Source organism: Anolis sagrei, chromosome 5 (assembly GCF_037176765.1).
Source record: "Anolis sagrei isolate rAnoSag1 chromosome 5, rAnoSag1.mat, whole genome shotgun sequence".
Taxonomy (NCBI): domain Eukaryota; kingdom Metazoa; phylum Chordata; class Lepidosauria; order Squamata; family Dactyloidae; genus Anolis; species Anolis sagrei.
Window position 1 is genome coordinate 166,899,067 of NC_090025.1, and position 12,934 is coordinate 166,912,000.

General features: G+C 37.2%; 1 protein-coding gene across 11 annotated transcripts in view; it reads left to right on the forward strand.

The window, feature by feature from the left end:
• Positions 1-12,934, forward strand: part of RBFOX2 (RNA binding fox-1 homolog 2) — a 196,646-nt gene that overhangs the window by 61,027 nt on the left and 122,685 nt on the right. Inside the window, exon 1 of one of the 11 annotated variants that reach the window (XM_060776972.2) lies at positions 4,686-4,874. The exons of the other annotated variants lie outside the window; for them this stretch is intronic. Within the exon in view, the coding sequence (XP_060632955.1) occupies positions 4,863-4,874 (12 nt within the window). The 5' untranslated portion in view covers positions 4,686-4,862. Of the gene's footprint in view, positions 1-4,685; positions 4,875-12,934 lie in introns of those variants that run through there. 11 annotated transcript variants of the gene reach the window in all.

Consider the following 12,934-nt stretch of genomic DNA (forward strand, 5'->3'; position numbering starts at 1 on the left):
TCCATAGCAACATCATGCTACATTGTCTTGCTTTTTCAGATATACATTAAAACATCAAGTTCATTAAAATCTGTTTGTTTTACCTGTGGAATATCTTAATATTCTCTGTAAAGTATGTATTTGTGTCTTTCTAGACTATGTATTTATGTAACTAATATTTTATTATCTTTTTCATTTGTTTAAACTGTGGCTTTACTATGAAATATACATCTTCTAATGTAAGAGATACCTTTTTACGATGCCTTTGAATATATTGGGTTGTAAACACCCATGGATTTCTGGACTAAACCTTAATACCAAGGACCCACTGTAGTTAATTTTTAGGCTATCAAAGCCTGATCATAGTGACACAAACTCGGTTTTGTGTTGACTGAAAAGATTAAATCCGCTTTATTCAAAAGGAAATTAGGCGGTTTTGTATAGACTGAACAAAGAAATATGAACATACCATATATACTTGAGTATAAGCTGATCCAAATATAAGCTGAGGCACCTAATTTTACCACAAAAAGCAGGAAAATTTATTGACTTGAGTATAAAGCTAGGGTGAGAAATGCAGCAGCTACTGGTAAATTTCAAAATAAAATAGATACTAATAAAATTACATTAATTGAGGCATACAGCTTCGCCTGTCCTTTCAGTTGCTGTGCCAAGAAAACACAAGAGGCCGCTTGCCTTCCTCTCCTCCTCTCTTGACACAGAGATCCAGCTGGTTTGCTGTGCCAAAAGGGGAGGAGGCACGCAGGTGGTAGAAGCCCTGCAAAGGGCTTCTTTCAGCCCCATGCCTTCCTGCCAGGACCCCCACTCAAGTATAAGCCGAGGGGGCCTTTATCAGCATAAAAAATGTGCTGAAAAACTAGGGTTATACTTGATAGAAAATACCTTATATACGCAAGGTACTTTCTATTAAGGAACTGCACGGTTCCTATATAATCCATAATTTTAGTGAATCCATGTAATAGAATAGGCTTTGTTTGCTCACTACTTACATGAATGTTATTTTTAATTATTTATCAGATTGATATTATTGCTCAACACACATTTTGGTACCGCAAACATTAGCCCTATTTGACCTGCTGATACCAAAATATTTTCCCCTATCAGCTCTAGTTTTTGAGATACAGAACATATGCCATATACCAGTCACCATCTGCTTGTCCATAAAAAACCATAACTGTGTCTAAGAAACCATAGCTGATGTGGTCTATCCAATGCAGTTTTCTGAATCAACCCACCCCCACCCCCTAATCTCAGAAGCAGGCTTAAAAACCAAGACACCAATACAGTTTGTTGTTGTTGTTGGGCTGTATTTGTTTTTCTTCCAAGAAAAAAATGACAATGTGTACAGTGCCTCCTCTATTCATCCTTACAACAGCCTAGTAAAATACATTAGATGGATAGGTACTGCTTAATGTTATAGCATGCTGGAAATCATATTGCATTGATGCATATATGGAATAATACTAGCTTTCTGCAATGGTTGTATTGTGCATGCTATTATGAGGTAAGAGGTTATGTTGATGGAAGCAGTGATACTAATAGGGTCTATGTCAGACAGGCTTTTGCTGAGGAGCCAGACTAAATGTGCCAAAAAGCTACTGACCAGCAGCAGTAGTGACACTGCCGGAGGATCTTTCAAAGACAGCGGCAATGGCACTATAGTTAAAACTTGTTACTATGTGCAGAAAAAGGCACTGCAAAATCACTTTTGGATGTTTTTTTTTTACCAAGAAGCCACTATGCTCATACAATCCGAAATGAATCAAGAAAGAGTGCCAAAAGATAAAACTCTCATGTTGGAAAGTACTTTGTGAGCTACTTGAGAAGTGCAGAAGACAAGTCCAAATGGACGTTATGTTGCAACTGGACTCAAATTGAAAAGTCATTGATCTGCTCAGAAGTGAAAGGAAATCTGAAGTGGCATAGAAGTGAAAGGAAAGTCTGAAGCTGCAGAAGCGTGAATCTAGTAAAACAAGACATGAAAGTAGGAGCATTGCAATACTTGGAGTAAGCAAGTAAAAGGGACAGGAATGGGACATTTTGGTTCAGATTAGTATATTGTATTTTACGCAGGAAATAAAAATCTGGCATTGATAGTGAAAAGAGATAGAACAAAAGCAGTCAAGGGATATAGTGCAAAATCCAGCCTTATAATAATACTTCAAAGAGAACCCATGAATGTAACATAATCCATGAATATACGCACAATTGAATTTCAGAGGCAGAAGAAGAAGAAATCAAAAGATTCCAGGAGCAAAATGATAATGTACAAGAATAGGAAATGTTGATAGTTATTGGCAATTTAAATTTAGTAAATAGGGTTTATAGCAAATTAAGCCAGATCCATAGAAGTCAAGAGAACTAACCTGTGGCTGCCATACTTTGAACATATTATGAGAAGGCATGACTCACATGAAAAGACAATAATGATTGGTAACGTAGGAGGCAGCAGGAAAAGAGAAAAGTGCAGTGGGTTAAAGCACTGAGCTGCTGAGCTTGTTGACCGAAAGGTTGCAGGTTTGAATCTGGGGAACGGCGTGAGCTTCCGCTATCAGCCCCTACTTCTGCCAATCTAACAGTTTGAAAACATGCAAATGTGAGTAGATCAATAGGTACCGCTCCGTCGGAAAGGTAACGGCGCTCCATGCAGTCATGCCAGCCAAATGACCTTGGAGGTGTCTGTGGACAATGCTGGCTCTTCAGCTTAGAAACTGAGATGAACACCACACCCCAGAGTCAGACACGACTGGACTTAATGTCAGGGAAAAACCTTTACCTTTATCTAAACTCAAACAAGAAAGCCATGGTCCTGAATTTGCAAGGCCTGGATGTTGATGATGAAATAACTTAAGAGTTCTTTCATTCACTGGGTCATCATAAGATTTGTAGCTTTTTTGTTAGTTCTGTAGATGGTGAAGAACTTTGTCCCTTAAGACTATGATAAACTTAACTCTAAGACCATTATACACATGCATTGGACTGAATGAGCTATTAGAGTCCCCTTTCGGGCGGGATATAAATATAGGAAATAAATAAAATAGAGCCTTGAGCCATGAGAAGAAGCGGGTATGAAATACAATTATTATTATTATTATTATTATTATTGCTAAAGTTCTGGCTGTATCAGTAAAGAAGTTTTGTTTTCTTTTTCGTCAGAAATGTAATCTTATAATAAAACAGAAGATATTTTGTAATCTGTTTATGAATCTTGGAATAAAGGGGAAATACCTTCTAGGCTTGAATTAAATGTAAAGCACTGGGAAATCCCAATTTAATTGCAACATAGTGGATGAGGTCTAAAGAAGAATTTATTCTTTTGGAAGTAGTCAACCCCTTTCTGTTGAAATCTGTACCCATGGTTTATTTACACTATTAAAGATGTGAATCTGGTGAAATTTGGTACAATTCCAAAATTTATAAAATGCTTGCTCAATGTCATGATAAACATGAGGTAAATTTAGAGATGGAATTACTTTTAATTAGGAAAAATCTTCTCATGCTTAGGCCCTGAATAAAAATCAAGAACATAAAGGAGCATTTTCAGTTCTATAAAAATATACATACAAATGGTCAAGCATCATGGTAAAATGTGAAGAGAAATTAGCTTATTAGTAAAATCCAGAAGTTTACATTCTTGCTCTTTCAAATGAATTCTCATTAAATTTGCAGATAGAAGGGCAAGGCCTGGGAGAGACTAAGTAGATTATGTGTGTTTACCAGTTGGGGCCTCATGGATCTCTCCGAGAAAAGGGAGGCAAACCTGTTTTCCCAGTTTGCTGGAGGAGTAGTTTGAAATGGAATGACTGAGATGAGGTGACACTTATCCTGTGGGCATTGGGAATGGGGGTTGAAATAGACTGTCAAAGGGCCTGTTGCATCTTGTCTTTTCATTACTGCTGAACATCTCAGGAATGAGTGTCTCCTTTTAGAGCTTGCTCCTGATAATCCTGCTGCTAGAACTGTGGATTAGGATGTGAAGGGAAGCTGCAAGACACAGCCTGCTCCAGCTTCTTCTTATGAGAGATGATCCAGTGTTTCCTGAAGAATTTAGAGGCCCCCCTACTTTATTTTAGTGTGAAATGCAAAAAAACAAAAAAACAAAAAAAAAACAAACCCCAAAAAACAACAACAACCCAGACCAAAAAGAACGAGACAATAAAGTAATTTGTAAAAGAAAAATGCAAGTGTTTTATGCACTTTCAGAGATTTTTCTCTCCTGTCATTGTATTTTCCTCTCCGGCTCACAGAGCAAATTAGCTTTGGGACTCTGGTGGTTTGTTATGTGCTTTAACTCAGTAAGTGTTACAGTTACAAATATATAAATATTGAATTAAAAAGCATTTGGATGTTGTTGAGTGATGTAGGTTAGGGAGGTTGCTGAAACAAAGATCTTGCTTTTCAGAACTTGAAGACAGCCAAGGTTTTAATAAAAGAAGCGTTCCTTTAAAGTAATCACACTCTAGCATTGGGAGCTCACTTATGTTTACTGGCGACCCCACCCTGCCTTGCCTGTTGCAAGAATTTGAACAAGCAATTGTGTTTTTAGAAGTAGAATGACGAGAAATTCCCCAGAGGCAAATGCAGAGTGTGAGCTCTGTACACACCAATACAGACAGGCACACGGGGGTTGGGAACTCCCATAGAGGCAGAATGAAGGAGACAGCGAGAGGAAGGAGAAGTGTAAGGAAGAGAGCAAGCAAAACCAGGCTTGGACGAGGGAGGGAACTTTCATCTTTGAACTGATACATTTGGTCTTTGCTTGTTCAAACCCACCCCTAAATCTTGGTGGTCACATTTTGTTGAAGTCTCTGTTGCATTCTGGGATCGGCTCAATCAACTGCTGTGTTGCCCAGGCAGACACAATGTATCTCTGGGTAAGTAGAGATCTGTGTGAGAGCTTACACGCTTTGCACATATAAGGAGTGGAAAGCAAGGATTCTGCGTGGTGTGCACCCTCTCCACATTTGGACTGCACTCTTTTCAGCCCTTTCATATTGTAATTATTTGACCCCATAGAAGGAAAAATGGAGATATCTTACTCAATGTTAACACTTCGTACTGTTCAGTACTTTTGATCTTGCACCCCTTTTGGAAAATGTTCTGCGTGAATGTGTGTGAAGAAATTAGTTTAGGAGCTGTCATTTCCTGCCACCTGTAGGGAGGATAATGTTTAAAGAAGTTTTCTCTTATAGTGCCAGGGAATAATGCATTATTTTAAATGGTTGTGTTCTGGTGTAATTAGAAGTCATTGCCAGCAAAGAAGAGAAGGACTTGATATCTGTGTTTATATGTTCCTTTAAGTCACATGTCAACGTATGTCGACTTCATGAACTTCTTGTGATTTTCTTAGGCAATAAATATTCAGAAGTGGGTTTGCCATTCCTTCCTCTGAAATATAGCCTACCACCCCTGGGGTTTATTGATAGACTCCCATTTAAATACTTAGTAGGGCCAATCCTGTTTAACTTTGGGTTATTTAGGCATTCTTGGAAGACTTGATACAGAAGTTGAAGTTTAGACAAGTAGGAAGTAATCAGGGGTAATTTGTAATTGTGGTTATGCAGTCAGACTTTGGATGCAAGGAAGAAAGTGAGTTGAGCTACAGTTCATGCAAATATGTGGATTTTTTTTAGTGTAGATGTAAGTGCTGTGGTTTAGTTGTACAATCAGAATTGTTTTGTTAGAGTAGGTAGATAATTTTTAAAAACAGCATTGGTCCAATTTTCTAATTTAAGCAAAATGGTAATTTGTTCTTCAAAGTCCAAAATTATTTCAATAGGGCAATTGAAATTTTAAATAACAGAAATGATACTTGCATGAGGCATTATGTCAGTTCAGAATGTCGTATATATACTGTATACAATTTTCCTTGTATTAACATGTTACATTTTGTTTAGAGCACAGTTTGGAATCATGTTTAGACCAAGATTTGGAGTCATACAACTTTCCTGATGTTGTACTATAACTTCTAGGTACCCTAGCTAGTATAGCCAATGCTGAAGAATTCTATGTGTTGTGAGCAACATCTGGATGGCCACATGATTATTTTCCTTGTTGTTGTTGTTGTTGTTGTTGTGTGCCTTCAAGTTGTTTCTAACCAATGGCAACCCTAAGTTAACCCCATTAAAGGGTTTTCTTGGCAACATTACCATCCTCTGAGGGTGAGTGAGTGTGACCTACCAAGACTTCACAGCGGGTTTCTGTGCCAGTATCCAGAGTCATTTTAGGTGTTTTAAATCAATTTTTAACTGTGTGATTGTATTTGTGATTTTAGTTACTCAGAACTTTCATTAGGACAAGTTGGTTTAAATAAAATGATGGCTGGTTTAAATAAAACGGTGACGATTATGAAAATGCAGTTTTCAAGACAGGCCTATCTTCATTGAACCATGATGTCCATGACTGTCATGGTTCAGAACACTCCTCAAATGGGGTTTCTTTGCAGCTTTTGATGCTGTTTTTAAGAGGAATAGAATAAGGGGAAAGATGAAGAAACATTGAAACTGACAATTTGAAGGATCCAGCCATCACAGGACTATAGGAAATTCTCCCTATTGCCAGGAAACCTGCAATGAGTCAATGGGACCTTTTTGTGTGCTTGTCAGGTCCTGTTATTTTGATCCTATTTCTACTAGTGTGCATTTCATCTTAAGCCTTTTCTCATGTTACACATTAAAAGTGTACCTATTCCTTGACTATCAGTATTTTTTAATAGCAATCTAGTCATTCTACCATCTGGAGAATGGATATTTGGTGTCTAGAGGAATGTTTTAATTAAAGTATGAATAGATTCCAAATGTTTCTCTAAAGGTCTCAACTATCTCCAGCACTTAGTATCAGTTCCAGTTCTCCATGCAGTTTGTTTTTAATCCTTTTTCAATTGATACAGAAGCCCTGTGAGACTATGGCTACCTGCAGCATAGCCCTCAGGTGGACAGTGATGTGCACGTTATGCTCTGATTCATCCTGTATCCAGATCTATTGGGACTGTTTGGTTCTCAGCCTGAATATATCATTTCCTTTTAAAGTTATTATTTATCATTTCCACTTAGACTAGGACATGATGTTTCCAGTCCCTTAAGCTTGGTAGAGTTTTTCTGAATTGTCCCTCCTTTACTTTTTCTTAGGACAGAATTTATATTTTCTGCAAAGATACCAGTCTCTTTTCTACATAAACATTCTCTCTGACCATCATATTTCTTCTAATTCATTTTCTTGTTGGATTTTTCTAATGTTGTACAGATTGAGCATCCCTTACCTGAAATTCTAAATTTTAAAATCTAGAATTGTCCACATGGGTTGCTTAGATATTGATATCTATGCTTTCTGATAGTTATGTATATGCAAACTTTGTTTCATGAACATAACTATTTTAAACTAATGTATAAAATTGCCTCCAGGCTATGGGTATAAGGCATCTATGAAAAACAAATGAAGTTGTGCTTGGAGTGAGTTCCCATCTCCAAGATATCCCATGATGCACGTATATACAAATAAAGGTACAGTGTTCCAAAATCTAAAATAAAAAATCACAAACCCTTCTGCTCCCAGCCATTTTAGATAGATATAGTGTATTATGAGTTAGCAAGACAGTCTCCATTTTAGGTTAGTGAAAAACATGGATAGTTACTTTGGCTTTTTCATATGGGAAATAATACTTGAATGTGAGCCTATTCTATTGACAAAACATTGAGGATCTCTGACTACCTTGTTTAGTCCTAAAACTTTTTCTTTCTTTCTTTTCCTTCTTCACTACAAACGAGATATGTGCAGCATGCATAGGAATTTGTTCATATTTTTTTTCCAATTAGTTCATACAAACATTCTCCATCCATTTGCCACTTGGTCCATCTTGTCTGTCAAATTTTAAAACATAATGCAGCCCCTGTGTCCAAAAGTATTCCCATTCCAGATAGATAGATAGACACATTATATATTATATATCACAAATCATATATCACATAGCATATAAACATTTTTGGGACTCCATAATAAACAATTCCTTCAAAAAGGGCTCCATATCTGAAAAAGTTTGAGAATCCCTGCACTAGTGGATGCTCTTCTTGATTACTTGCATAATAAACTCTGCAGTGACTCTGAAGACTTTTATTTTGTCTCTCATTCCTGTGTTCAGATGTACATTTACATCTGAACTATTACTTCTGTTCAGGACAGCAGATACTATCATACCCAGTGAAGTTCCCAAGATTTGCAGAAGTAGGGAAGTAACCTTGGTGTGGTGACTTGGTGTCCCCCCAAAACCCTGAAAATTGAATATGTTGCCTTGTTCTTTGTGGGAGGAAGGAATAGAAAACTCGTCGAGAGAAGGAATGAATTGGAAGGTTCTGCTTGGATCGCAGTTTTGACAGTGCACAGGCGTTGAAACAACTCTGAAATTGTACACACCTCACCTTGAGGAAAAAGAACAGCGATTAAGTCAGAGGTTGAAAATATTTTGCAGGTTCTTTTTGTCTGACTTCTCCTGAACTTTACTCTTGCTTGTATTTTATAAGTGGGACAATGCAGAACTATTCTGAGAAATAATTCAGTGGCTGTCAGTTCATCCTTTTAGTGTTCTTCAACTCTCTTGTAATCCTGGATTCTGAAATGTAAGGATGCTTTTAGACATCATGTCCAACTCTTGCTTCCAGCAACTACTTAATTGCACATGTGTTATCTGCATACTGCTGGGATGGTTCTGCTACTGTAGAGCATGTGAGAAGCTCTTTACAATCTCACAGTGCTAGAGCTAACCATGTATGGCTTTAAAAATTCTGTTACATCTAAGATGCAAAAACATATTACAGTTTTCCATTTAAAGCAGGTCTAGAAGGAGACAGATCTACATCACCACATATCCTTGAATCCTACTTTACTCCACTGTAATACTTTCATTTACAATATCTTGTATGTAAAGCAGGCTCAGTTTTGAGTTTCGTAGGACTGTATTGTTTTCTGTTTCACTCCCTTTATAGTCTCTGAGCTCATCAACATTGCCACCCTGGAGATTGGAAAGCTGTGTCTGCTGCCACACCTGGATATTAGCAACACATTCTCACTTTTGTTGGTATATTGCCTACCGTTTTTGTTGTTATTATTTTCTAACTTATGAATGAGAAACCTCCAAGACCCCTAGTCATCAGCAGCCATGTTCAGGTCTTCAGTTTTTTTATCTAATTCTTTCACAGCTGCCCTTCCAAGTCTTAACCTTTCTCAACTATAGTCTCTATTTTGATTAATGTCTGAACCAAGGTGTAGAAAATCTTGAACTATTCCGATGTCTTTGTCATCCATTTTAAAATTGTGTGGGTCCTTTGTGATTATTACTTTTGTTGTCTCAATATTCAACTGTAATCTTGTTTTGCACTTTATCTCATAAGATAATAATAATAAAAATACTTGTTACCCTCCTCTTTTCACGGCTTGAAGTGGGGTACAACATGGTTAAAACACATAGATAAAATATAATATGATTACAATGAATATATTAAAATATGCAGAACAAGATTGACACCAATGCCAATATAATGTAAAGTCAAAATTTACAGCTTAATATTGACTGTTTAGGCCCCACAGAAGAGATAGGTCTTCAATTGTGTCTTAAATTCTGACAGCTCATGCAATTGTCAGATTTCTCCTAGCAGATCATTGCATGGTCTAAGGGCAGCAAATGAAAAGGGCCTTTTGGTGATGGTTGCTAATTGGGTCTGTGTGGTTGGAGTAAGCATCTTCTAGAGAAACTGAGTGTAAAAGGTGGTTTATACAGGAGAAGGTGATCCTGGACTCAAACCATATAATCAACGCTTTGAATGTTGACCGAAAACTAATTGGCAACCAGTAGGAGTCATTCTATCGCCAAAAACATAGATTACTCATCAGGATAATTAGATGCTGTGTTGCAGCCATTTCTTTTACAGTGATTCATAATTTCTTATGGTCTTTCAAGCAACTAGAAAACACAAGTTGGTTTTGCTCTGAAATTCTTTAGTGCTTTCTTTATGTAGCACATGTTTGCAATATGATTCCTAGCATTTCTTTCTTTTCTGAATCTAACATGAACATCTAACATTTCTTGCTCCTCATAAGTATTTGCTATAAAATCTTAAAGCTCACTTTACTTGAAATAGCAATCAATACATTGCACTACATTAATCCTTATTGTAATCTCTCTTGCTCCATTTTGAAGGGACTGAAAAGTATACAGTGTTTCCTCGCTACTTCATGGTTCTCTTTTCGCAGATTCACTGTTTCGCAGTTTTTTAAAAAAAAATGAATTTAAAATATACAAGTAGTGAGGAAAAATTGTATACCTGTTACCAGTGAGGACACCCCCCCCCCCACGTGCATTTAGTGGTCGTGGTTGGTTAAAATCTTCCCCTCCGATGCCATGTTTCCCAGCGCAGCCACTGGAAGGTGAAGAAGGTGCGTGCGAGTGGGGAAGGAAAAGAGGAGGGAGAACAACGTGCACAAGGAGGAGACAGAGGGAAGTGTGGTGTCTAAAGAGAGTAGGAAGGAAGGGGGAAAGAGGAGAGAAAAGAGAAGGTGAAGAGATTGAGTGAGTGTGTGAAAGAGGGGGGGGAAGGGGAGAGAGGAGTGGGCAGTCCTACGCCTTATGTGCGCAGAGGCAGTACATATATAGCGTCCTTACTTCACTGATTTTCACTTATCGCGGGTGGTCCTGGAATGTAACACCTGCGATTAGTGAAGGAACACTGTATTTAGCATTTCCAATCTATGGGCCATTAATAAAATTGAGAGTTTTATGGAGATATGTAGATAACACATTGCATGTATCTAAAGTTTGCACAGACTTTGCCTGAAGACATTAGATCTGAAAAGAAATGTTGGGTTTTTAAACTGATGTTTCCTAGTTGATCAAGCAAGAATGCAAATAATTGATTTTCAGACTCAACAGACTTCAAAAATAGGTGTTAAGTGTATAGTTAAAATATATCTGTTAGGTATCCCAGGATAAGGGTGGATAATTTACTTTAATTTTTAGTATCTCTATCTTGTTTGTGATTTGGGGACTGCCTGTACTTGAGTTAAGACCTCATCATATTGAGGACCTTGATGCAGGGGACAGCACGCCCAGCACCCTGCATCACCCACACCACCCACTTACCCATTACGTTTTTTGGTGTCTCCCATGTTGTCTCCATGATTCTCAACCTGAACACTGATAGTGTCCCATGTTCAGCCTATGTTGGTGAAATGTGGTAGGATGGGGAATTTCTGTAATATGATGAGGTACTTAGTCTTCACTTCCTCCAGTTGAAGTCACTACAGAGGTGTAAATATTTTAAATATTTTTATACGGAGTAAAAATCATTAAATAGAAAAATATTCAAACTTGCCCTTGAATGGAGAGATACTAAGCTTGAGGGAACATGTATTTTAGTCCCCTTTTGCTGATATGTATGTAATTGTAGTAGCACTAATAATTATTTGTTTTCATTTTACTTTGTTCTCCTCTTCCAAATTTGAGTTTCAGACTATTGCCACTCTTGAAGAGTGACATTTAAAAGTGGAAATTGAACACTAGGGACATTTTCTTTTAATATTATCATTTTTTTGCTGTATAGCTGGCATCTGTGAGAATGTGTTGAAAAAATGGTTATGGGATACAGAACTTCATATATGTTGCTTCTTGGAATCTTATTAACAGTCGATGCTATCAGTACCCTTTATTTATGAAACCCTGTTACTACTATTACTACCTCTCCCTCCTGTTCATTTTGATGATATCCTGCCAAATTACCCATAAAGAGATATATCATGCCTGCTTATTTTGAAAGGTTTGGCCAATCCATTTCCCTCAAATTATTGAATTTATTTCCGAGTCTTTTTTTTTCTTTTTGCAGGAGTGTACATGTAGTTGGCCAATCCCATCATATCATTGTAGAACTGTTTTGCAGTTTAAATGCTGTAGTGGTAGTATAGACGTTGCTGATTCAAATACAAAAACAAAGCTGCTCTCGATTTAATCCCATTAAATGATGTTGATCTCAGGACCACTGGACTCTTAGTAGGATTCTGGCTTTAATCCTGTAAAGATCAATCTTGCCCGTTGCTCTTTCTAGCCTGCTTTTAAATCCCTCTTTAATCTTGTTAATTGCACCAAGCTGTTTTCCTGTTCACCAGCCTAACTGTGTTATGCCTTTGCCCTGTTGTCGCTGACCCGTGTTTCTCTTTGTTTGCATCATAAGAAATTTCAGTTTTACAGTGGTTGACTATGTATTGTACATTAGTGACCTATGTTCTCCAGTTTTTATTTCAAGTATTTAGGTTATCATAATTAATTATTTTACTAGAAGGTTACTTTGGTCCAGTCAACATTTTGAATGGTTGATCTGTTACTTGCATTGTTCCTCCAGTTGAAGAAGGCAGTGATCCTTTAATATTGGCACTATCTCAAAAGAGCAGTGTCTTCTGGTATAAGACAAGCTCAAGAGGAGATAATCACTTCTGTGCCTAGTGAAGAGTTTTCTTCAAAGGTACTGCCAGAGCTCAGAGCTCTCAGAATTATGTAGTTTGGGCAGCATTTCATTTCCTTTAATCACCATCTTTATCTTGACATTTTTTTAGCAACTTAAGGTAACCTTGAGAAGAAAAGCAGACACGCATTCAAACTTGGGGTTCTTCATTTTCCGTTTTGCACTGTATGCTAGTCACAAAAACTTTGTGCTGCCTTTTATGTATTAATAATACACATAATTTTTCACTATGACAGATGGCTACTGGCAAAAGGAATAAAAGGAATCAGGCAATACGTAACATGTTCATTTTAGTATATGTTATAAAAATAGTGATAGAAGAATTTATAAGCAATCATAGTGGTTTGGGGGGAGCAGGGGACACTACTTACCTAATATTTTTGTAATTTGGTAAAAAATGATAAGTATTTTCTAAAATCAGTCTGTACTGGGACTCT